General features: G+C 35.7%; 1 protein-coding gene across 4 annotated transcripts; it reads left to right on the plus strand.

Moving 5' to 3' along the window:
- LOC125714787 (T-box transcription factor TBX5-like) lies at positions 1-27,653 on the plus strand. 4 transcript variants are annotated; one of them, XM_048985766.1, is made up of 9 exons: positions 1-405; positions 3,508-3,680; positions 4,799-4,893; positions 6,604-6,723; positions 8,930-9,077; positions 12,003-12,155; positions 19,578-19,669; positions 21,653-21,879; positions 23,162-27,653. In XM_048985766.1, the coding sequence occupies exons 2-9, from the start codon at positions 3,537-3,539 to the stop codon at positions 23,740-23,742; spliced, it is 1,560 nt and encodes a 519-aa protein (XP_048841723.1). In that variant the 5' UTR covers positions 1-405; positions 3,508-3,536; the 3' UTR covers positions 23,743-27,653. The 4 variants fall into 4 exon arrangements, with proteins under 4 accessions (XP_048841723.1, XP_048841733.1, XP_048841715.1 ...); XM_048985758.1 differs by lacking the exon at positions 1-405 and adding an exon at positions 446-2,104; XM_048985776.1 differs by lacking the exons at positions 1-405; positions 12,003-12,155 and adding an exon at positions 443-2,104.
- The last annotated feature ends 203 nt before the right edge of the window (positions 27,654-27,856 follow it).

The following is a 27,856-nucleotide window of genomic DNA, read 5'->3' on the forward strand; positions in this document are numbered from 1 at the left end:
ATTTGTTCATTAATTCCTGAAATTAAATACAGCGACGAATGATTTGATGCATATACATATGATGAAATGCATCAGGATACAGGGGCCGCTTACTTGATGAGCTTCGTTATTGGTATTCGACTGAGGATTATATGAATATATTCCTCAACAGTTGTAATTTTAACCACAAAATTTATGGATTTATTTGCACGCCGCCAGAAAAGGGTTCTTATAATTAAGCGTTGACTTTTGTGACTTCTATGGGAGAAAAGTAAATGAGATAGCAGATATCCTGTACAGTGCTTATTTTCTGGGGTCATGCAAGCAGACAATGTATAGGGTAACGGTACGCGTACGCGACTTACATTGCAATTCTTCGAAAGCGTGTATTTATCAGCGAAGGGAGCCTACATATCAAGTAAAGAGGTAAGATGTGAATGTCTTAAAAAAAAGAGCATAAACGACCAAAATATGCCTAAATATACCCGAGTCAGTTTAACGACTTTATATGGCACATCGTGCTTCTTTGAACTTCAGGTAAAGGAACATTAATCCATTATATTTTAACAGGCTACAACATATGGTGTAAAGATTGTATGTGTCCTTTTATATAGCATTTGTCTTTTGGTAGCATGCATGTAGCAAGAATTTGGCGTGCTCACCCACATGTTTTCTGTGCACATTGGGAAATTTTTGTATTGTTGCTTCAAAAACAAATAACAAGTTCCAATAAAAATCAGACATAGATATCACAGAGCGCGTTCTTAGAGAGGTAGGCCTATAGCCCCTTGCGTCTAAGCAATCGCATGGCGAGCCAAGACATTTTCCCTGTGTTCATGTGCCAGCAAAAGCCTTATGACAAAGGCATTCACTCTTAATAAAACTGCACCCAGATTGCCAGCGATACTGACACTGCAAATATAGCCTAACCTGAAGCACAAAAATGATATATATACCTCCAGTGATCAAGTGATTTTGATACACAAGCCTATTCTATAATTATGAAACTATATATCCCTTATATATCTGTTCGACGAGTAACGTGTAAATACGACATTTACCTCTGTCTGGACCATTCAGCTTCAAAGAATGAATACTCTTTCGGTGTTAAGATTGCATTAATCCATGCATTAATCCATTGTTTTATTTACAGTGAACAATGGACAATGAACATATTACTAGTTGCATACATAAATTATATTTAAAAAGAAAAAATGCTGTTGTTTGAAACTATTCATCGCTGATCTACTCAAAATATTCCTTTGCATCTTGTGCGCTTGGCATAATTCATCACAGAACGAGCAAACCATCCTTCTTAGGAACCGCGAGCATATTTTGAAGGAACGGCGTGGTTTGTAGTCTTGTAGACAACGGTATTTCCCTCTGATAGAGTGTGATATTCTTATTAGGTTAAGTTTTATGCGTAATCAAGACAACATAACATTTCGGTGTTACTTGTCAAGTAAAGCTTGCCTTACGGTGCGTACAGATGAGGGACGGAAAGAATGGGAGAGCGACAGTATGGGTGAGATGTAAGAGACAGAGGAGGTGGGATTCTAAAGGAAGTATTGGAACGAATCGTGGCTGTTTGGTAGAACTGGTTGGTGAAATCTACCAAAACTACCCCCACATAATTTCTGCCAGACTTCTACGACTCCTAAGCCTTTCTTGTGTAACTGAAGATAGAGAGTGAGCGACAGAGTGAGTAGGAGAGAGATAGTACAGGAGAGGGAGATAATAAGAGAGAGAGCGGTGATGGGGGTTGAAGGCGGAGACGAACCTGCTCTTCTTGGAGATTATTCCTGCTATGGTTAGAACAATCACCAAGGCAAGGCGGACAGAAAAAAATCTAACGGTTCTCAAGAAAAAGGATAAACGGACCGTTTTTCTGCAAGAAAGATCAATTCATTTTGCCTATATTTATTTTGATTGGGCGCCTGGCAACCTGGAAGTGCATTTGGAACAAAAACAAATACGCGGATCTGCTGTCGTGCGAGCATTGGGCTGAGCATTTGGAATGTGGTATAAACTTCACAAAAACCATTAACATTTCTTGGGGAAATCAGGACAACTGCATTTTCCACCAGGAACTGACTGCAATATACGACTCATCTTTTACTACGAGGTAATACAATCTCAGCGTGCAGTCTATTTTACGCCATCACGATGGTTGATTCGCTTTGGTCATTCTTGTACCTATCTCTGCTTTCGAAGGCCTACGTGTACTGAAGTCTTAAATGAGGTTCAATTTAAATAAAGCTTTACATATTCCGAAATTACATTTTGTAGTTTAAAATTTCTACGTTGCAGTAATGCCAGAACGTCTTGTGAAATGTAATGATTATTTATTTGGTTTCTTGGAATGTTTTCTGCAGGGCATGTTGTGATTTTAGTTCCTTAATATTAGCATAAGTTCTGTGCATACTTTCTTACTCGTATCTGTTTCAGGTTATAAACAATCGATTGTAAATATCATGTTATTATTTAAAGAATATTATCCCATTAGGACAGGACAATTATCACAAATTAAGTAGATATGCTTGCCATTCTTGTTTTTGTTAAAGGTTTGTGAGTAAAACATGCAGATTGTCTTTATTAGTTATAAATTGGATTAGCTGTAATATAAGTTTTTTGAAAGCATGCCATTGTATTTGGATTTAGAACTATCAATAGATATGCAGCATGCTATGTATTCATTCTGTTTTTATATTATTATTATTATTATTATTATTATTATTATAAAACACGAGAACTAGTTAATTAGTTATAAGTGTTTTTTTTTTTTTGCTTTTTGCTACATTTTGATTTACAATATACCGACTATTTTTTAAATTAAAACGGGCATCCATCATGCAGTACAATTTCCGGTTTTATACTCGCAAAGATTAAAAATAAAGTGACAAATAAAACAAACAAGATAATTCTTTATTGTAATAATGTAATACAACTATATTATATCCAGAACACATAAAACTCTTGTTGTCCGTTGGAGTATCATGTTCCTAATAAACGCGAGTTTGCTTTAAAAATATTTTTAATCAAAAAACTATATTAAGAAGTATATCGTTGTGTGGTGAAGATATATTAATTAAGGTATCTCATATATAGCTTTGCCATACACAACTGATCATTAATTATTAGCTGTGTATGGCAAACTTGTATATGAGGTACCTTAATTCCCAGTCAGTAGACTAATCTGTTATTGGTTATGTTTAATATTAGTTAAATTTATTAGCGACAGTTTAAGGAATTCCAATTTCTCACCCACCATAAATGTAAATTCATTTGCACCAGTTATTGAGACAACCCCGATTTACGGCGAAAATAGATTGCCGCTTTGAAAAACAAAGGTGGGGGGTTATATCGTTCTCGCCTTTTGCGTTTAAGTAGGTAGTTTACTTGATTCTGTTTTATGGCATTTACTTTTTATGTTAATATACATATGTGGTATTGGTCATATGCTTCGCTTTAATTTATCACAGTATGTTTTACTTATCGGTGTTATTATCCTCACTGTCCTTCTGGCAGCTGGATCCTTCACCGAAGGCTTTGCGGATATGGCAGATGCCGATGAAGCATTTGTGCTCACCGCTACTCCGAATGAGTCGGAGTCAAAGGGTTTACAGGACGACAATAAACAGGAAAGTCAGCTGGGAACTTCGAGCAAGTCTCCGTCATCCCAGACAACCTACACTCAACAGGTTAGAATTATGTTAAAACATCAAATATATGAATTGACATAGAAAAAACATCAGAAATATGAACCGAACACTGATCTGAATGTTAATCTTACTTCAAGATAATTCTAGAATTATATAGTTCTAGAGTATGTAATTATTTAGAAAAATAAATTGAGGTACTTTATTAAATTCTGTAGTAAATCAACAGGTGTGGAAAATACGTTACATTGGTATCAGACGTCCAGTACAGAATACGAAACTCAATATTTACCATTTTAGCTTTCTGTAGTTACGCTAATCAGCAATCCACCGTTTTTTCAGCTCTCCTTCGCTAGTTCATACTCTTATGGCGTGTGCTCAAAGTAGCCTATTATTCTATTCATTTGTTGCTAATATGTTTTCTGCCTGTATCGCTATGTAATCGTCTTTATATATTCGACTTAAATAGCATTTTATCCCTCATAACAAAGCATTTTAGAATAACAAGTTAGAAAGTAGCGGTCGTGCGTATGTCACGGCATTATTTCTGTCCTGACCACCGTTGACGAAGACAAGTTTTAGCACGAAGCTACTTAAAGGCTTTAAACTACTTTAGACTTTTTTTTTCTGATAGGTTGTATAAAAATAGGATAGATGGAACAGAGTTCCAAATGTGTTATCCTTCAATACTGACTATATCTGCATTTAACTGCACAAATGAATAGAACATTGCATTGTCTTCCTATTTGTGTAACGTATGCAACCGTAATTTGACATATCTGCGGTACCCCCCGACTCCACACACACCCACCCACGCACACACATACACACACACACACACTTTACCAGATTCTTCTGAAACGAAGGATATGCAATTTATCTCAGCTTTCAGAAAGTAGTGTTTGACTTCAGTAACATATTTGCTCTCCTTAAAAGAAAGCCGGTTCTTACATTAATGAATGGCCGTTGATTGGTTTTGGAATCGAACTCAAAACTAACTAACAACGTTATAAACATCTCTACGAGTAAAATGAGCTGGCAGTTTTACTATATATGTTTTTAAAACAACGTTTAAATACGAATGTTAATTTCGGTTTATATGTTTGCTCATGTGCTAAAGGCATAGATCCTTACATTAATGTACATTCTGTTGTTAATAGGGTATGGAAGGTATAAACGTCTACTTACATGAACGAGAGCTATGGACAAAATTCCACGAAGTTGGAACTGAAATGATCATCACTAAGGCAGGCAGGTAAGATACATCTTTTGCTGCATTTGGACATCTGTGTTTGTTTGATATGTATCAGACAAATAAAATAGTACAACTTTCATGTAAATCCATTTCCCCTAACTGAAAGAAAGCAACCATGTGGCATAAAGCCCCTTCTTTTAGATTGCTAGCACAAAAAGATTTTTGGGTTTTGTATTTTTCCATCCATCCATATTCTATAACTACTTGTTCTGTCTGAGATTGTGGTTATCCTGCAGCTTATCCCAGGAAGTGTGTGGAATGAAGTGGGGTATACCCAGGACAGGATATTTTAGTATTTTTATGAAATAGCATTTTCAAGATGAAAAAAATAGTATGTTTTCAGCTGAATGTTCAAGGGCTACGGTCTTAGTACCAGAGACTGAAGCTATAGTCTTAATGTAACATTCACTCATTTTTGATCTTTTTCAATCAGTCATACGTATTGAAGTTTATGTTTGTGGAATTTTGTCTATTTCAGATTATTAAACCTTATCATGAAACCTTTTACATGGGCTAAATGATTTTAAATATTATATCTCTATTCTATTCACACTGATGTTTTAATGTAGATCATTTAAAACCAATTTTTTTGTCCTAGTGGAAACATTTTAAACACCCCCCCCCCAACATATCCCCCCACCACCAGCAACACATCACCTTTTGCCAAAACAGTACAAGGCCAGTGTTAGTCCATCTGGTCAGTGTTAGCTGAAGAAGGCTAACTAACTGCTAACTTCACTGACATATATATTTTTTGATGGATGATTGTTATTAAGATTTGAGTGTAACATAAACGCAAAAAATATTAAAAGAATTTTCTGATCATAATTTAAAAAATAATAAAGTAGCCATGCACATAAATAATGCCTTTGAAATGGCAACAAATTGTAATAAAATAAGTATTATTAACAAAATTATCAATACATTTTTTTAAGTATTTTATGAAATATTTTATATATCAAATGGTATTTGTAAATAACGATGTATTTAAGAAGTTATTTGTTTATCTCTTTTCCTTTTAAGTCAATATAAGGACACACATAAATCTAATGTTTATTTTCATTTCAAAGCATTATAAAATTATGTTCAAATGTTATTTATATGTGTTATTGTTATTAATTTGTTGGCATTGTAATGCTTTATTGACTTTTATTTATTAACAAAGCTGTTCTCTAATAACAATTGGAAAAGCAAATTTACACAGCTGTTGTTTTTGAATGGAGATGCAGTTGACCTAGTCAGGCTTCATTATCGTATGTCAGAGCACTGAGAACCAAAACTTACTCAGTCCTCATATTAAATTTCCAGAAGTATTCTTGATAATATACCTCATAGAGTACATGAATTTTGGAAATTTGCTGTTCAGTTAGTTTTGTTGAATGAATTAAGACAAATTATTATACAGCCATTTAAGCAGACTTGTAAAAAAAATTGTGGCTTTTACAGTAGTGTACAGGTTCACAGGAACTGGAACCAGGACCAGAAAATATATTTGTTTTGGGCTGCATGTGGAACCTTAAGGTATACTTCTGTAAGTGTATTATATGCAATGGTTATGATTAAAATACATGGCAAATTACTAAACTTAAGAACTGACTATAAGAAAAACATCTGTCGAACCCCTCAAGCAGTACTAAAAACATTTCATCATCAGTATTAATCACCAGTATTACCATCATTAATAGTTCCTTCTACTCATTTCATTTCCAGGCGAATGTTTCCAAGCTACAAAGTGAAAGTCACTGGACTAAATCCAAAAACTAAATATATTCTCTTGATGGATATAGTACCTGCAGATGATCACCGCTACAAATTTGCTGATAACAAATGGTATGTAACAAATGTAATAAAAGTGTTTACTCTGACAGTGATTTAATTGATGGGGCTCATCAATATGTGGCCTTCTAGAAAAGCCCAATTACTAATTGCAAAGTAGTTCATTAAGTCATGATATTTTAGTTCCATCCTTCCATCCATGCATTCATCCATCCATCCATCATCCATCCATCCATCTAGCTTTTATAGCATTTATCCCATAAGCAGTCACAATGCAAATAAAGATTTAATTCTTGTTGTTACTGTTACCAATAATAAGTATGATATTAATGATTTACAGATTTTACATCCACATTTATATTTTAAATAATTTATACCCACAGTGGCTTTTTTCGGGATTTTGTAGGTGGGTAGTGTTCACTGTTTACTCTGAAGAATTTTAATTAAATGAACCTGTCTGTTACGCTATTTGTGGTAAAGTTCCTTTTTGTCTTCCTTGAACAAGGCAAACTATAGTTGTCATGGTGTGTATGTGTGCATTCAAACTAAAAGATAACAATACAGTGGTAGCTCTAAAATGACTGTTAACATAAGGCCTGTAACACTTAAGGATTAACTCTGTGATACTTGATTAAATATCTAATTCTGCTAGTAACATTTTTCATATAATAGATATTAGGGCAGCACAGTCTCACACTTCTGGACCCAGATTCAAGTCTCTGCCCTGGCTGTGTGTGAAGTTTACATGATTTCTGCGTAATGTTTTGGGGTCTTTTCCCGGTTTCCCAGAGTTGTCAGATTGTGAATGGTGTGTGAGTGTACTCTGCAATGGGTTGGTGCCCCATCCTGGGTTATTACCTGCCTTGTGCCTGTAGCCTCCAGGATAGCTCTGGGTCCCTGTGAACCCTGCATAGAACAAGCAGGTATAGAAAATAGATAATATCATTATTATTAATACTTCTGCTAACAATACATGTGTGTTACATTTAAATTTATTGGCATTATTTTAAATCTAAACTTCCAGTTAACCTTGAAAAGTACCACTTGAATAGCAAACACCAAACCAGTCACTTTTCACTGTGAGTGATCCAAAAAATGATTTTACAATGACAAATGCTGATTGAAACATTTTAGAAAATGTTTTCATAAATATATCAAATAAATACCATTCAGTTCACCCCTGGTCCCCTGGAAGTTTTCATTTAAAGACATATATCATATAACAAAAGAAAGAACTGTTAAGTAGGAATCAGAAACAGTCTTCTCAGTCCTTATCCATCCATCCATTTTCCAAACCGCTTATCCTACTGGGTCGTGGGGGGTCCGGAGCCTATCCCGGAAGCAATGGACACGAGGGATGGAACAACTCAGGATGGGGAGCCAGCCCATCGCAAGGCACACTCACACACTATTCACTCACACATGCACACCTACGGGCAATTTAGCAACTCCAATTAGCCTCAGCATATTTTTCGACTGTGGGGGGAAACCGGAGTACCCGGGGGGGCATGGACGACATGGGGAGAACATGCAAACTCCACACACATGTAACCCAGGCGGAGACTTGAACCCGGGTCGCAGAGGTGTGAGGCAACAGTGCTAACCACTGCACTACCATGCCGCCCCCTCAGTCCTTATCAATACCTATATTTTGATCATTTTTGATCAACAAAAATATTATGCAGTTATCCAGTAATTATTGATTTTATTATTTAAAAGTTTCTTGACAAGCACATGTGTTACAGTATGAGTTTTTAAATTTTGATTAATGCAAGAAGAATACAAAAGCCTATTTTACATAACATGAAATTTAATTACGTGTCAGTTCTCAGAATTTAAATGCACACTACAGAAAATTATTTAAAATAACATACCTATACTATTATTGAAATAAATAAACAATGAGTTTGATGAAATTAACATTGAAACGGACCAAATTACAAGAAGAGTGCAATTGATGAATGCTACTTATAAATGGTTGTTTTCAAAGACAATGGTTTTATTGGACAGTTTTTTTGTGCTATTATCATTCTCTTTTACTTAACAGGATTTTACCTTTATTTTATTTTAAATATTGACTTAATGGTAGTTATGGTCTGACATATGTAAATGTTGGTTGTCTAAAAGGCTCATTCATATCACTCCAAATGTGTGGCCAGGTCAAGCCATTGTTAATGTATGATGAGCTCACCTATTGTGATTGTAAGCATTGTGAATGTGTGAAAGTCAAGCTAATGCAATGTTAACTGCGGTGATACAGGTCTGTGACGGGGAAGGCTGAGCCTGCTATGCCTGGCAGGCTTTATGTCCACCCAGACTCACCCGCCACTGGAGCACATTGGATGAGGCAGCTTGTCTCCTTCCAAAAGTTAAAACTTACAAATAACCACCTCGATCCATTTGGACATGTAAGTGTTAAATGTTTTGTTGTCTGTATATTATTTTCCTTGTGTTCAAGGCACTTGATATTTAAGGGATTTTACAAAAAATTATTATTATTATTCATTTTATTACCGTGGCTGTCCATAGGATTTAAAGATTTTGGCAGTGGTTTATGAATATACATACATCAAGTATGTAAGTTTTTTTTATTTCATGTTGACCTAAAACATTATGTTACTAATGCATTCCATGCTTTGAAGAGCAATAATAAACAATCTAAGCGTATGTTTCAGTTCTGAAGTTCCAGCCCAGGCTGTGTTTTTTTTTTTGGAAATGTAGAATTGGCATAGGCATCGGTTTTGTTTGTTGAGCAACACTGCCTTTGAGCCCAATTAGTGTGCTTTTCAGCATTCTAAGGTCAGAGATTTCTGTTTGGATTTTATTTGTTAGGAAACCAGTGCAATTGAGCCCAATTAATGTTCAAATCTCAAATATGCTGTAAAAACTGACATCACTTACGTCATGCATCTCCTTCAATAGTCTTATGTAGATTTAATATGGTGCATTTGGAACAATATTAAAAGAGGCTGAAAACAAAATGTCAAAAAGGGTGGATTTAATAGTCAAATTAAAATTTCTGAGGCAAAACTAACTTATAACAGTCAGTCTTCTCAGTGCTGTTTAGTAACGTATACCATTTCAATAGGATCAGTATATACTTTCAAGATTTTATTGTTTGCATTATATGCACACAAGGCTTCAACTTTTAGATGTTATAGAGATATGTGCAATTCATTGATTCTATGACTCAGCAGTGTCAAATAATCATACAAATGTTAATAAGTACTTACATATACAGCATATACTTCTGACTTTGGGGAATTCTTTTGAATTATTTTTATTCCTTGCAGAAACATTTTATAACATAAATTCTTATATTGTTATGATGATCATGACAAAGCACACAGAAGTATGAATTCAATACATTTATAAAAATCAAAGAACGTAAAAATATTATTACTAAAATTATGTTTAAAATTTCAGCAAAAATAACCTGCCTGCTCATTGAAAATTTACACTATTGAATTCTTTAGTTAATTCTTTAGTTAATATAAAAATAAATGTCATGAATACCTAACTTGTCAAAAAGGCTTTAAAACAAACAAGTGCTTTATCGAATGTAAAATGTTCATTTGTAAGTAGAGTCTCCGTACAAATGGAAAGACTGGCAAGTTTTGCTTGTGTGTACAAGGACAAAATCCAGTGCCTCCGAACCCGCTTAGAAGTTAGAAGTTAAAAGTAGAGGGCAGCCATCTTGTGGGCAAGTCTTTAGACTGTTGATCTTTTAGATGCAAACATTTTAGTTCTTCTTTAGTCCATCTTTGTGATTTTGATGCAACTATTTTCAGTGTACATATATGAACTTACTGTACAATTAATATTTAAATATCCATCCATCATCCATCCGTTTCCCAACTGCTTATCCATCACATGATACTGAAATAAAGATCTGCAATGATTATGCAGCCGTTTGATTTCATCATTTTCTAGCTGATATTTGGCTAGATAATTATTTGCAATTTTATACCAAACTTGTCATTATTGTCCAACAGCTGAAAGTATAAAACAGCTGCAGGAGCTTCAGTAACCTTCACATTACTTATTATATACTGATGGACCATGGCTGGTCAGCAAATAGATTTTATGTGTACATCATGACATCAGTTTAAGAAAATGTAAAGGAATCCATCCATCCATCCCTTTTCCAAACCGCTTATCCTACTGGGTTGCGGGGCAACCGGAAGCAATGGGCACAAGGCAGGGAACAACCCAGGATTTCACATCTGAAAAGGAATTAAGTATGAAAATGAAGGAAAAAATGTGTACTTTGCAAATATATGCCAAAAAATGTCTTATGCAAATAGCATATTACCTGCCTAATCTAACAGAAACATTAGTTCAACCCAAAATTAATAAGGTATTTTATTTATGAATATTTGAGAAAGAGGATGATGTCGACAAAATTAATTTAATAGAGTAAAAATGAATAGCTTATCCTAAATAAATAATACATTTTCTATCCATTTTGAATTGTTATATGTGTCCCCTGATAATCACATGTGATTCCTGGATCTGGATGGGTTTTCAGAGACATAAACTGAGCAGCCTAAGCGTATCATGTCATAAATGTGTACGTCAGAAGCTTGTGGTATTGCAGGAAAAAAAATCACAGGAATTCTCAAGTTTCAAAACGTTCATATCTTTAGTGATTGAAATAATGCCAAACAGCATAATAAAGCCAAACTGATGGGGAAAAAATACACTAGTGGTCAACCTTACAAATATGTAACATGAGAAATGGGATACCAGCTAAGTCACATAGAGAAAATGCTGTGCAAGGCAAGATAAGATAAGATAAGATAACTAAAACAAGTAATTCCAAAGTAAAGTGCAAATCAATGAATGTATGCATGTGCATGTATTTATCCATCTGCTTATTTTTTGTAATTTTAAAAAATATTTGATATATTTATCACATATGAATATACATTTAAGTATATTCTATTTAAAGGAAATTATACAGTAAGTTATTTGTGTTGATTGAAGTTTTAATACAAAATACATTGCACGTTCACTAGTAATACACCTTTTCACAATATCGACTTCTTGGTTCAGTGTCATTCTGTGTTATTAGTATTGTAGAACAAATTTTGAGGGCAGCTTCTGAGAATCTGAAGTTAATATATGCTGTCTCCGTTAGGAAGTGTGTAAAAATGTAAATCTACTTAAATGGCCAAGAGTATTTCCTGCTTATAGCTAAGGTTATGAATGTGTTGTGCTACTTAATTATACTTCTGCAAGTGTTACAATTTAAAGTATTAGCTCGTGCGTTTAGCGTGCTTATTATACATTCCGGTAAAATGTATTAATACTGGTACATATTTTTGCAGATAATATTAAACTCCATGCACAAATACCAACCCAGACTTCATATCGTGAAGGCCGACGAAAATAATGGATTTGGGTCCAAAAATACGGCGTTTTGTACTCACGTATTTGCCGAGACTTCGTTTATTGCTGTTACGTCTTATCAAAATCATAAGGTAAGAAGTTTGACCTTCTAAGTTCCATAATTATGTGTGAAAATCTTACAGTTTGCGTGTTTCTGTTACAAAAGCGATACAGCTAAAATTCATTACTGATCAATATACTGTTCGTATAATTAATAAAATATATTTTATCGCGTAGGCCAAATTCTTTACATTGTAGAGGCGATTTGTGACTAAGATGCCAACAAGATTGTCTTGTGTTGAAAGCAATAATTGACTGTTAGGGCTACGTGGGCTAATTAATGCTACTTAGCCTGAATAGAACAATTTTTTTAAAAAAAATTAAAAAGCAAACCAAAATACAGCAGTGGGAAAGTTAACCCAATGATGATAGGTGTATTTACACCAACTGTGAACTCGCAAAGTTATGGGTACTTTCTGCCGTGGTCTTACATATTGTGGGCATTTTAGCTGCTTTAATATACTAAAAGTGGCTGCATGAAGGACAAAAAAATGTCATGCACTTGTGAGTTTCCCGAAGCCTTCCTAACGCTACGTCGTATGTTAAAAGATTTGGAATTTACGCTACTAAAGAAGGGTTTGGGAAACTCACTCCGTGTCGATTCGATCAAACCGCCCTGTGACGTTTGGCGTCGATCAGCTAAAATCGAAGAATACTTCTAAATTCTAAATATTTTAAACGAAGTTATTTTATCAAATACCCAGGCGTTTAACTTCTGGATGAACCGTAAGGTGTAGTCCTGCTTCGTTAATGTAAATTGAAGTCTGTCAAAGATACGGATGTTATAAATATTCGAAGATTAAGTCTGAAAGGGCTGAAGCACTTGGTAATATATTAATGAGGAACTGCCAATAAATTCTGGTTATATTTAAAGTATTTTAAAAGACTGTGAAGATTTAAAAGACCCAGTGTTTTTTTTCTGAGACACAAAAAAAGGCAAACATTTTTAAAAAAGTACAGTTGTCTATCTGAGAAGTTCCTGAAATAAATTCCGCATTACCCTATAGGAACAACCGTGTTGCACTTGTGTGTAAATTTAAGTGTTTAGCAAGAACAAATAATTAAAAATATGTAGGTAGTTTTTAAAAAAAATTATTTTAATTTCTTTGCATGGACAAAACTAAAGTCACAGTGGCACGGTCACAGCTTTCTTTTCATATTACTTTACTGTATTAGACGCGTCCAGTTTGATTTATTCCAATAAGTCTGTTTACAACTTGGATAAGGAACCAAACTGTTTCTTTCCCTTGATCAAAACTGTTATGCTTCTTATGGCAGGGAGAACACCCCAAGCCCACCAATAAAGGTCAGAGACCACAAACTTTTAAGGGCTGAAGAAAATTACAACACAACAGTCTAGCTTATTAAATTCAGGGTATAAATTCAATCAGACAAATGAGAGGGGTCTTCTATAAGAATCGGAAAAGCACCATGCTTACTTCTGTAATTCAAATAAAATTATTTCTTAAATTAATCTTAATACACCCTCTATATATGGAATATATGTTTTTTTTAATATGAGGTGTATGATTTTCCCTAAAATAAGGCCAGTTTATTTTTTTCCAATACATTTCATGTTTTGCATGGGAGTCCAAATTAACTTCTGCTTTAAGGTAAGCTTTCTATAATTACAACATTTGTTTCAATATTTAACAACTGGTGAAGCATATATATGATGGCAGCCGCATGTATCTAAGAGTACATATTATATATTTCACCTGTTTTTAGACATTGTAGGCGAGACTCCAAATATGAAATGTGGATCCGATTATTGTTTGAGAGCTCTTATTTTTATTTATCTCACATGTCTCTCTCTCCCTCTTTCACACACACACACACACACACACACACACACACACACACACACACACACACACACACAGAAATAGCATACATACGTACAGAAACACAGAAACTTAGCCCACATCCGAAACAGCTAAATGTTCAGTATAGTGCTCTGTTTAAATATAATGTACTTCCAGTTAATGTGTAATACATAATATAATATTTCTAATAATAGTAATATATAATAATAATACATAATATAATATTTAATTATACTAATCATAATACCATATAAATATCAGGTAATATTGTTATGTATAGTTAATGTTTATACATTTATGGTAAAGTTAAGATTACATTATATGGAAATTTTCTAGTCCAAATCGAACAGGTCCTCATTGAACATAATAATATGCAAGCCAAGATATATGTTATGCCTATGAAATTTAGATCCAATAAATTAAAATTTTATTATGAACCATATTATATGGATATGCATATAGAATAAGAAGAGTTTATATTTTAATTCGTAGGGCAAACATAAATTTATTATTGATAATAAGTATTATGTCAGGTAATAATGATTATATAATTTCTATTATCTGAGTCTATTATTTTAAATTTTTAATTTAACATGATTGATTCACTTGAAAGAGACTAAAAGTAAAAGACAACTTAGCTTTATTGAGCTTTTATCTTTTATATATTTTATAAACGAAAATAAACTAATTTTGGCTTTTTCTCTGATAATACATTTTATTTATGTATTATCCCATTCTTATCTTTAAGATTATTTACTCACCTTTTGAATTTATGAAACCAGTAAGCGAAATTTACTGGGATTTGTGTCCAAGTGAATGATTTAGCCAGCACTGAGTGGGTAATTTGTTTATTGTGTTGATGCGTACGGAATTCATAATGGTTTAATGGCGCATAAATATGCTAAGGAATAGACTATGAAAATTCGATTCTCTTTATTTAGTACAAAAAAGCAGCGTGGTCAAATCATGAAAAATCTTATTTATATGAGAGGAAGCTCATTTTGATGGACCATAAAATCTTAGTAGGCCTACATCCTAAGTCGGTTTTTGAAACGAAAAATACGATTAAACGAACCAACGAAACGAACGTTAGCCTGTATATTTGAAGTGTACTTTAGAGAATGGTTTCCATGAAAAAATGTTACTAGAAATATGTTTCATTTATGGCCGTTTATCAGTTTTCTTGTCGCTGCCTAGGTCCGTATACTATTCTTAAAAGGTGAGGCGGGGCAGGGAGCCGAGGAAAATGAGAACCATTATTGCCTTACGAACCAATCAAGAGGAGATGCAATCAAGACGAAAGAGGAAATCCAAACGAATGTTTTTTTCGAAAAAGATATCGTTAATTATATCCGATCGTAAACGTAAACTAGAGGTCCGTAGACCACAAACTTTTGGGCAAATAATTACTTTTATTAACTTACATAGTTTAGTGCTGAGGGAATGAATAATAGATCTCGTTTTATTTGTTTTTTTTTTTTACAAATTCTTTTCAATCCTCTAACGAGAAGTTTAACCTTCTGAAGGTATTATCCACACAGACGTTGTCTTGTTTGCAATATTCCCGAACATAAGGTTTACCTGCGAAATATTGCAAAGTAAAGATAAGAAAGCGCAGCCCTACGCTTATGGTGTACCGTTAAATGCAGAATAAGCGTTTACGTATTTTCCAACATTATTTTAGTTTATAAGCTGTATTTCCAGTGGAATTGGTGGGGCACGTGAAAGAACCAAATAAACTTTTAATTAAATTAGGACTTTCTTAATCTGGAATGTCTTAATCTGGACCGATTTTAAATAATCTTTGTTTTTCAGATAAAGTGTCAGAGGTCTGTGGATGGTCTTGGATAAATTTTTTTTGAAATTCAAAAAAATAGGTTTGTCAAAATAATGATTAAATTCCACCACAATGACTGTTACCATTATTGTTAATACAACTGTATCTTTACTGGCACCATCAATAGTAACAATAACAAAATTATTATGTTAAGCTAAATAAAACGTTCTATAGTTAATAATGTGCTGTGTTACTTTCATTAGAACATTAACAGAAGGACTGTTTTTCATAACATAACAATATTTATTAGCTGATTGCATAAAATGGGGTCTGTTCTTCCATCAGGTCCTTAAGTCAAAAAAGTGCTTAAATGTTATTCTCCCCTCATGAGAGCGGTTACTGCCATCACACATGACCTTAAAAAGAAGGTGCGACAGAACAAGAACTGAAATTCATCAAGCGAGATAAGGGGTTACGCCCTCAATTATTCTGGAAACAATCAAAACGTAAAACTTTAATTTTATTTGTCAATCTAATTGAAATTTGCAGAAACCCTTTTATTCTGACTACATGGTGGTAGTCTATTACCCCTCGGGACCTGGACCACGCTAGGGGAGATTCTTTGAATTTAACGATCTCTTAACAATTTCCCCCAAACAGATACTACCGCAAAGCTAGATAGAATGTTTTTAAATCTCGCAGCTTTATTGCATGTAACCCTCAATAGACAATTAATATAAGATGTACTTTCGTTTCTTCTGTTTTTAATAGTCAATTGTTTTACTCCTGAGAAGCACAATACACATTTTAGACAATGGTGCTGCATAATGTATAATAAAACCAAAGTTATGCCCTTGGCTGATAATATAATAATGCCGTCAACTGCATAGGCCAAACAAGTTTATAGCGTAGGCTGTAATGTATAATTCCAAACTAACTGCTAGTCACTGCTACGAATCCTGCGTTCGATTATCTCTCAGAACTCGAAAATTCGGAGGTGAGTAACATCACGTCCGACTATCTCCCGTTCGAGCTACCGCATCTCGGAACAAACATGGCTGCCTCCATGAACATACTGCTGTGTGTTGTTGCTTTATATCTTAGCAGTTTTGGAGTGAGATTATTTTTTTCCGAGAGACATACAAACATGAAGCACCAACTAGTCAAACCACATTAAAAGCTTTTTCAAATATTTTAGTACATTCATAGCGATATTCTTAAATATCGCCTCTAAAGCCTCTAAAACCTAACATCAATCCCAAGACAGTGGAACTGCACATGCGCAGTAAGGCTCGATAGCACATCTAGATAGGTAGCTCAACTCATCAGAACACCACCATGTTGAAATGACGTCACAGGGGAAACCCGTCGGACAAGCAATATCAACGTCATAAAAGAGGCGTGTTTCCGACGAGAAGTGACGTTTATGGGACGTTTCGTGACGTTTTCATCCTAGTTACAACTTGGAGGGAAATAATCGAATGCAGGAGAAAAGCCCACACATTTATCCCATTACGTGTAAAATAGCGAGTGTCATGGTCAGGCAGTTCTATTGGGGACCCTTTACCTCAGGGGTGGCCAATCTTATCTGCAACGGGCCGGTGTGTATGCGGGTTTTTGGATAACCTTTAGGTCAGCTGTTCACACTTAGGTGTGAGGACTCTTCAGCCAATCAGTCCTCTAATTAGTGTGGGGGGAGTTCCTGCGAAAACCTGCACACACAGGGGTCCTTTCTGGGTAAGATTGGCCATCCCTGCTTTATATAGTGTAAGTAGTTTAAGTACGTACGAAGTATATGTAAGTGTACGAAAATACGAAAGATGAATCAGAATTCAAAACGGAGCCTATTTTTTGATAAAAAAAATTGATAGAATTGCTTTATAATCCACCGGTCGTTTAGCCTACTTCACTCACCTACTAGGGCCGTTGACAAGACAGATGTCACTCGAATGCTGCCCAGTAATATACTTTGTAATTGTAATTCTTATACAGTGATGTGAGTTATTCACATGCGTTTTGGACTGTAAAATTTGTTTCTAAATGTATGATACGTGTCAGAAAGTTTTGTTTGGTTACACGTTCGGCTTTCTGAAAACTCCAGTATTGCGTTTGGTCGTGTATGGGTGCGTGACTTAAAAAATGCACTTAAGAAAGTTGAATCGGAATATACGTTAGGGTCATTTACATACATCACGCCCATACTTTGATGTTTCTCTGCCCACAATGTTGATTTATATTTCTGCTTCGAATCGAAGTCGTGACTACGGTGTAGCCGATCTTGCCGTAGTCTGATGTGCACCTCCCCAGAAATGTAACTACATGCCACGGCGATGCAGACTGCAAAAAAATGGGATTGGTCCTTTTGGTAGCATTAGTTTTTTTATGGGAGTGAAGAAAGCGAGTAGTACAGTAGTACAAGTACTAGTAGTACAGACACTAACTATAGGAGAAAAAAAATGCATAAATAGTGACTTTGTTGTCAAATCCATCCATCCATTTTCCAAACCGCCTATCCTACTGGGGGGGGGGGGGGGGTCCAGAGCCTATCCCAGAAGCAATGGGCACGAGGGATGGAACAACCCAGGATGGGGGGCCAGCCCATCGCAGGGCACACTCACACACCATTCACTCACACATGCACACCTACGGGCAATTTAGCAACTCCAGTTAGCCTCAGCATGTTTTTGGACTGTGGGGGGAAACCAGAGTACCTGGAGGAAACCCCACGATGACATGGGGAGAACATGCAAACTCTGCACACATGTGACCCAGGCGGAGACTCGAACCCGGGGCCCAGAGGTGTGAGGCAACAGTGCTCACCACTGTTGTATCTACAGGAAGTTTGGACAGCACAGATATAAAAAGTAGTACAGACAAACTATTGAAGGAAAAATGCATAAAAAGTGACTTTGTAGTGGCTAATAATTTTTCCAAATGTATCTACAGGAAGTTTGGAGCAGCATAGATATAACCAGAACTCGATAAATGGACATTTTGTTAAATGTTTTTTTTCAGTTTCAATTGCATGATTCAACTACTGAATATATCGAAGGGTGGAAAAACAAACGCAACATGCAAAATTATGTATCATGTATTATGTATTATGTATTTCAAAATTTGGCAATGTAATTACTGAGTGGCACCAGTGCGCATACATGCTAGCAACACAAAGTTTTCGTGTATATATATATATATATATATATATATATATATATATATATATATATACCTGTTGTTTTTGTACACACCATGTTTGATTTATAGTTTATATTTGTGTACTAAGTAAGCAACATCAGTTCGATTTATACTTGATTACTGAACATTTCTTTAGGTTGCTGAATACAATTTTTTTAATATTGTATAGAAAACTTTCATAGAGATTATTTAGAAATATTTGCTGCATTACGTTACAAGCATAAATTCATTGCTACAGAAAAACGAGGCCCTTTCGTCACAAAGATCAAGGATTCAGAAGCTACCACTACTGTCACATGGGAATAGTCTACTGCAGAAGACCTCCCTGTATTTAATTACTAAGAAACAAGAGCCCATTCTTGGTGTTCTTTGAATGTTTCTACATCTATAATCGGGGTTATCTAGGAAGATTGTTAATAATTATTGTAAAACGATTTCATTAGATGTTAGTATGTATATGTACTCTTGGTATTACTCCTATCATCACCATCACAGATGTAACAGAGTAATGAAATGTTAGTATGGCACAATTTTCTTTCCTTACTCTTGGTAACACTCCTGTCATCACTAATGATCGTAACAGAGTAAGTAACCGAGATGTAACAGAGTAACGCACAAGGGACATGTTTCCTAACACGTTGATAGTTGTTTCACAGATCACACAGCTGAAGATTGAAAACAACCCCTTTGCTAAAGGCTTCCGAGGTAGCGACGACATGGAGCTGCACAGGATGTCTAGGATGCAGAGGTATCTGTAATAGCCACACACACCTTAGAGTGTTTTTGACAGATTTAACTGCTGCTTCCTTCAGGAATTAAAAATGCAGATAAGACTTTTCTTCTTAGATGTATTGGATGAATTTATGCTTAAGAATGATTTCTTTATTGCCTTGTAACAGCCAATAAACATACGTTAATCAAATGTTAGGACAAAAAATGGGAAAGATAATTTATTAGATTATAACACATTATTCTCATATTAGGCAAAACAATCTTGAAACTCAAACAGAATACATCATTATTCTTTGTCTGGTTCTTGTTTTTTTAACTGTTTAATTATATGTAGCAAATGTTATGAGCAGCAATATAAAATTCAGAATTTAGAGGGTTTTTCTCTCACGTGTCTGATTCACTCAGATGATCACTATGAATAATACAGTCAGATATTTTGTCAAAACACAACACTGACCATCAACTACTGCTTTTTCTCCCATAGCCATTTCCCTAGCACTTAGAATTTAAAGGTTAAAGAACAGAACTTTGCTAAAGGATCAGAAAATTGCAAAAGCACACTGTTTTAGCCTTAGGGGACACTGATTTGCCATTCTCTGCTGTAGTCAACAAAACCAACCATTTAAACAGAAAAAGAAGCAATAAATATTACATTTTATGCTGGAACTATTCTTCTCACTCTCTCTCATCCAGTGGTGAGCATAGGTGCCAGATAGGTGGGGGGGGGGCTTCATTTAACCTAAACCATAATGATCATACTGGTACAAAATCTAAACCAGTGAGCATGTTTCAGTTTATGCAAGAGTGAAGTAGCCACAAGCTTCCCTGGTTATTATGGCTGGATGACAACAGTGGAAGCTCCTACAAACTAGCAGTCATTAATAGTGCCCAAAACATTTTTAATAATATGAAAGAGTCTAAAAGGAGGGAGCACTGATTACTATACACTTACATGAAGATCCTGCCTGATAAAGTCTGAGACCCTGTTGCCCTTTACTGAGGAACTTGAATTTCTGCGCTATGCCTCCTGTTGTAAGAATAGTAAAAGATCAAGAATTTGTAGGTTGAACAATTTAGCTTTTATTATTACAAACAAAAAACTCTTAAATTTCATATCTTATTTCATATCATATCAAATTTCATATCATATCTTTTACAAAAAAAAGGGAGATGGAAGCTAGTGAGTCAATGGTTGAGTTTAGCAGTGGAGATACTGTGGAGTATTTTTCTATCCAGCCCTTATGTATGTTACTGAAATTTAGGGTTGAATAATGGTTAGCAGCAAAATGCTCTACAATTTGAGAAAGGTCAGAGTCTGAATGTCCATGTTTGTGTGTGAGAGGAAGGGGGGATTTTTTTTATATGAATTCCTTATTTTTTTGAAGCCCATAGTCAGATTGGTTTAGTCAGGTCATGCCAAAATGAATTTCTGTATGAATGTCGCAGCATTACTAAAGTGTAAAATCTAAGCTTCATATTAGAGGTAATTGTGACACCAATGCCTTTGGGTTTTTATTTAAATTGGCTAAATTGTTGAGGTTTAGTGTATTAGCTCATTAAAGCTTTTATTTTAAAATTGGTGATTGACTTTTTTCAGTGGTCACATACAAATGCACTGCCAATAATATCACTGCCATACTGATTATTTACACAAGCATTTGAAGATTCTATTAAACCTTCAAAGAAAACAAAATATTTACTTACACTATACTGACTTGCAGGGCTGAATAAAAATACTACCGTATTACTGTTTTTAAAGCCCAGGAGAGACAGATGCAAACAAAATATGTAGCATCTTTAGTTAAATGAAGGCAATTAGGACAAATGAGGCTGTTTTAGCTTGCACAGGTTCACTCTGTTTCAGAAGTTGTTAGTCATCCTGTCATCATATCATAATAATGGTCATAAATGGAAATAATGGTTTATCATTGTTAAGAAAAAACTTGGCTTTCCCCATGCACTGTCATGCCTAATTCTCGCTTTCGCATGTCTGCAACAGTAAAGAGTACCCAGTGGTCCCTCGCAGCACAGTGCGTCAACGGAGCACCTCTAGCCGGAGCCCTTATAGTGGGGAGGCGCGTGGCCTCCTTACACCGACTGGCCTGAGCTCCCCATACCCCTGTGAGAATGGCGTAGGCAGCAGTCCACCAAACCTGCTCTCCCAGACAGGCTCCTACCCCCTGCCCCATGATCACAGTCAGGCATACCACTGCACCAAGAGGAAAGGTGAGCAGGTCTCCACTACCGCAACACCACTAGACTTCTGTCAATTCACAAATTAAACGGGAAGTTACGTCATCTTGTGCTTTAAAATGCTAAAATACACTCTACTGTGGAAATACTTCAGAAAATCAATCTTTTAAGAAAAAATACAAGTTACTGCTTGGCAATAACAAAGTACGTACACTCAAGGGGGGTATTCCACAAAGCAGGTGTTTTAACCTACCTCGGGAGGATTCCACAAAGCAGGATTTCTTCATTAGCCAGATAATATAAGCCAAATGTAAGGATTGTCCAATCGAAATGTCACTTACCTCTCTTCCTTTTGGACAGTTTTCACGTTTGGCTTAAGTTACGAAACTTACTAGGAAATCCTGCTTTGTGGAATACCCTCAGGGCGAAATAATAATAAAAAAACTAGTCAGAGGTTAATGTTCAGCATTTAGGGTTTGGCCCATTTTTTTGCTCAGGAGTGTACATGTAGGTTAAATATGAACAGCTACTATAGTTACATTAATTTATTCATTTATTTTACAGAAATTTCTTACTCCTTATATATGTTAGGTTATGCTTCAAAGACAAAGACAGATTGGGATAAACCCAAGTGGCCCCATAGTATGTACTGATCTTTAAAAAGCTTTCTGAAGTTACAATTTGCAAACATCAGAACTCTGAATTGCATCCAAACCACCTTCATGGAATTATATGTCCAGTCCACCAGCAGAAGATAGTAAGAGCATAATGGTATGGCTCCTTCACATGGAACCGATAAAAACAGGTATCTGCTTTGCATCAAAATAGAGTAGTGGAATGTGGCATGTTTCAGGGATGAGTAATGAGCAAGTTCTGATTCTGACGAGTAATATAACGCAACTGCAAGTAATGAAAGAAAATTAAAAATTGTAGTCAGAGTACTATTCCATGAATGGGAATTTTCACACTATTTTCGAGTAATGACTCTAAAGGAGGGAATCTGAAGAATGAAAAACCAAGTTCATTGTCTGACATGGAAGGGAAATTAATGCAGAATGACTAATTCAGAAAAATATCCAAGAGCTGATAATGTTTTACACCCACGGAACAAATGTCAAAAGTTTTCCTCAAAACTAGATATTCAAAATCTCTGAAGTGTTGATGCTGTCTTTTTGAACTTCAATAGTTTGTTTCTGATATCATGCCTGTTGCATTAGTGTTTAAGCTAAGCTGCTTGTTTGTGATCTTAGTTTGTTAGCCTTTTAGCTAAGGTGCTTTTTGGTGACCTCAGCTCTTTGTTTGTCTCTGGCTGTAGTGGAGGATGAGTGCCACACAGGAGATCACCCATACAAGAAGTCCTACCTTGAGAGCCCCCCAAGTGAGGATGAGGCCTACTACCGTTCTGCTAACTACTCCCAGTCTGCAGGCCTAGCAGGGAATTATAGAACAGAGTCGGCACAACGGCAGGCCTGCATGTATGCTAGTGCCACACAGGGGCCCGAAGCCATGACAGCTTTGGAGGACATCAGCTGCAGTCCCTGGGCTCCTGTGCCACCCTACAGCAGCTGTCCTGTGGCACCTATGCAGCCAACAGAGCGGCTGCCTTATCAGCATTTCTCTGCGCACTTCACTTCCAGTCCACTGGTGCAGAGACTTAGTGGGGTGGCGAGCCATGCCTCCCCTCCCCTGAGCGATGCCCATGGTGTGTACCATAGCTCCGCGCCCCATCAGACCCTAGGCCGGCCCTGCGGCCCCAGTGGGAGTCTCCAGTCGTCCTCTGCAGGCCTTCAGGGCAATGAGTACCTGTACACTCATGGTATGCCCCGTACACTGTCCCCACAGTACCACACGGTACACCCCGTGGGCCTCATGCCTGAGTGGAGTGACGGCAGCTAGTCGGACAATTTTTGTACATAAGCAAAGACTGCAGTCTATACTTTTCTTCAGAGGGCAGAGGGTGGAGTTATGCATTTATCAATATTAATATTATACTGTTTTCCAGGCACATCTGAAGACAGTGTTGGTATATTTGGCCATTTGTAGAGGTCATGTGAAAGCCAGTCCTTAAACTAACAGTAGCATCACAGTCTATTTTCAGGCAAAAAAGGTAACTCTCAGAGTTTTTTAATGGAAGGTACAGATTCAATGACATCTTGAGAGAACCACAACCATTACATTGTGCATCTTGTCTTTTTATTTATTACTTTTTTCCTTGGTGTTTTGGGTTTTTTTCTTCTGGTGAAAGCATTCAAGATTTTTTGCTGTGGAAAAGAAAGGATACTGAGGATCCCTGTTTTGATGGAATGGCTTCTGGAAGCTGATACTACTGCTGTCATCTCTGTGAAAGAGACCAGAGCCATTTGTTTCTTTTCCTTAAAAATCCTGTCAGAGAAACTCAAATCTTGGATTTTGACATTTGTGCTTTGTCTATTGATAAACTCATTTCAGTGAGCACAAATAAGAAAAAAGAATAACCGTCAGTGTTCTTAACGAAACATATTTTTACACTATGAAAAAAGTCCAGAAAAATGCTGTTTCAGAAATGATTCAACAGTGTTAATGTGTAAACACAATCCTCTTGAAGGTAAAATGCTATTAGTTGATATTTAGGTAGATTTTTTAATGTTTGTAATTAACTTACTATTAAACATTTAAGTAAAATAAAGATAATTAAAAATATTTAAGTCATTCCAATTATTAGGTTGTCTATGTCCCTGTATATTGTCTTGGAGTTATGTTAAGGAGGCGAAGAGTGTACTTAAGCAGACCAGGGGGAGTAAAACCTTTCTGTAGTTCTCTCAGAATATTACCGTTGTGTGCCATATAGCAGATTAGTTAGCATAACATCGAGGTATTATCTGTGTTATGTGCGTAGTGGCTATGCTGTGTCTTTTCGTGGTTTTGTGTTCTCATTCAAATGTGTGCATGTTACCTGAACAAACACAGGTGACTGAAGTAGGCCTGTAACATAGTATATAATGAAACACAAGAAAAACTTTATTTCAGTTGCAATTTTGTTTGCGGTAAAAAAAAATGACAACCTTTTGTAAACTCATGTCACTATATTTAAAAAAACACCTTCGCATTACATTGTCAGTCAAAGCACAAGTACAGTAGTAGCCATTCATGTTCAGAGACATTTGTGAACAGTAAATAAATACTATTATGAATTACATGTTTATATTATTTTTACAGTGCATAATTTAACAGATATATATTACTTTTACATGCATTCTTTATCTTGTGTCTCAAAGCACAAACACTTCTATCAGCTGCACAACTGTGAATGGTCAACACTAATCAGCAGGACCTCATGAGATTATATACACAACCCACGGGTAAAAAAAATTGCAGTCTGTTGTCTTATTGCTGAAATTTTTAACTGACTACAAAAATGGTTTAACCCGTAGAAAAAATGCATGTCACTTCTCTACTTTAATGTAAACAAGCAATATTTCATAAATTCAGAAATAACATACAGACGGTCCTCTACTTACGAATGAGATGAGCAAGTACAAAGAACTAGGATACTGGGAGTACGCATGCTACGCTGCTGTGCTGCGGGAGCAGCGGCCAGAGTCGTACTAGGTGGAACTGGCGCACAGAAAAAAAAATATTGTAGACAGGAAATGGGAGTCCAAGGAACACAATTTGGAATTACAGTCTGTAACTCCAAATTCATTAGTATGTCTGAAAGTTCGTAAGTTGAAAGTTCGTAAGTAGAGGAGCGCCTGTACTCTCTGGAAACTCTTCGTATGGTGTTGCGTGTCTGTCCTTTAAATATTTAGCTAATTTGCGGTGTTTGCCCCTTTTGTCAGTATTGCGTGGTGGCACAACTTGCATATGTCCTGTATCTTTCATTTAGCACAAAGCCAAAGTATTTCCAGATGCTATTCTGGTCACAATCTTTATCGATTTAAGCACAGTACAGAAAGTTCTGATGCTTCTTAGCTTAACACCCCGTGTGTGAGACTGCACTCAGGTCTAGGCACGCACATTAGTAGCCTACAACAGAACCAACAAACCAGAAGTGCAGGCTGTAGAATTGGTACCATGAAGAATGAGTACTGAAACCATTTTATACATGATAGAAATTGATGCTTTCAGTACTTTTGATACTTTTGACAACACTAGTTTGAAATTCCGTTTCTAAACGCATATAGGAACATCTGTGGCTCAGGGTTAAAACTTAGGTGATGAATCAATGGGGCAGCCTTCTGGGAGATGGGTCCCTATAGATTTCCATCACACAGCATGAACCCAGGCACTGCACTAAAAATGCATGGTGGTATGATGCTGTGCTTCAGACAAATGTCTGCACAGGTCTTAGTTCAATATAAAGCCCTGTCTACAGAACAAAAGTGGAAAAAATAAGCAAAAGCTGTTATTTAATGGTAGATTTACAGTGTTGCGACTCAGGAAATCACTGGCCAAACAGTTGACCGTATTTCCTGAAACATGTAAGTTTATTTCCATACTTATTTGTAAATATTTTGTTAAATTATATTGTTTCTATAAAATAATGTTTTTTTTTCCAAGTATGTTTCACTAAAGAGGGAAAATAAAAATGACAAGGGAATGTAATGGTAATAGCTTGCCTTAACAGAACAACAAGACAGATTTTTGGGGATTGTGTTATGCCAGTGACACATAATGAACATGCTGTTGTATTCATATTAATTCACTGCAGATTGTAATGGGTAATGGGAAGTCAAGGATCTATATACATCCCTTTAATACAATCTATGAAATCATGACTAATATTGACTATTATTTTCAGAAAGTAAATTTGTAGTTTATCACTTGCCTTGTTAATAGTACTGGTAGTGCCCTAATTGTAAAGCACAGACTTATTTGAGAAGTATAACATGAAATGCATACTTAAGTATGTATCAAGCAATACCAGTATGAACAAACAGTATTTTGTAAAATCATTGTAGGAACTAGTGTTTTTTCCTTGTTCATAGTATTTATTGTTATAGTATTAATGTAAATCAATTTGTTTCAGCTCATCTAATGATACATTGTTATTCAAATTATTGTCTCTTTTGATAACTGGTTTTCATTTTTGCTTGATTTTAATTGAAGTAACATATTAAGCAATGTTGATGAAGTAAATGGTTTAACTTGTGTGTTGTTTATTTAAATAAGCACAACTATATATAGCAATAGAACTGTCATAAATTTAAAAGCGCATTTTGGAGTATTCACCCTACTCCTATATCAGTCTTTTGTTTGAAATACCCATTTATTCATGGGTATACAATTTCTGATCGACCAAAGTTTTTGCATTTCAGCAATGCATTTTCGAATATGCATGAATAGCATTTTGGTACTGCAATCAGGCCTTAACTTGAATTCAAATAAATAGGAAAACAAAGGACTGTGTATGTTACACTGCAGCTCCTGAGATGATCAGAATGCCCCTGCTTTTTTTCTTCATAAGCACATGCCTTTGATCTTGGCAGGCAGCTTGTCGGAGAGACTTGTGTGGCTTACAACTCAAAGACTTAAGGTTTTTTCTGCTGACCTGGGCAAGGGTGGGAGGCACACTATAGTCTATCACTTGTTCAATTGACAGTGGGATCAAAATTAGATTAGTTTAGCTTTTGTGTCTTAACCCTGGCTAGACATGGGGGCCTTCATGGCCTTTGTTCTTGAATTTGAAGATTTCAGCAAGAACAGTAAAAATGGAGACAAGTTGCCTCCTTGGAACTTTCTGCATTCAGATTACAGGTGAATGGTACATATCATGTTATGCAATGCTGTTGGCCAAAGCTCTTAATAAAAAATGCAAAGAAACTGCATGACTTCATTCTGTTAAAATGCTCATGTTTTGCCACAGTCATGAATAAAAGGGTTTTAGAAAGGCATGGAGGCAGTCCATGGTCCATGGGGGTGTCATTTTATTAGCCCCTGGAGTTATCTTTCTGGTTTAATTGACAACACTATTTTGTAGCTCCAAAAGAAAGCCCCTGGATTAGGAAGCTGTTGGCAGACTTTTCTGCTA

Source organism: Brienomyrus brachyistius, chromosome 2 (assembly GCF_023856365.1).
Source record: "Brienomyrus brachyistius isolate T26 chromosome 2, BBRACH_0.4, whole genome shotgun sequence".
In the NCBI taxonomy this organism is placed as follows: Eukaryota; Metazoa; Chordata; class Actinopteri; order Osteoglossiformes; family Mormyridae; genus Brienomyrus; species Brienomyrus brachyistius.

Bases quoted from the DNA above. Each gene is read 5' to 3' on its own strand.
- LOC125714787 (XM_048985766.1), top strand. From the start codon at position 3,537: ATGGCAGATGCCGATGAAGCATTTGTGCTCACCGCTACTCCGAATGAG. The intron at 4,894-6,603 runs GTAAGATACATC...TTTCATTTCCAG, and splicing joins ATCATCACTAAGGCAGGCAG to GCGAATGTTTCCAAGCTACA. The intron at 12,156-19,577 runs GTAAGAAGTTTG...GTTGTTTCACAG, and splicing joins CGTCTTATCAAAATCATAAG to ATCACACAGCTGAAGATTGA.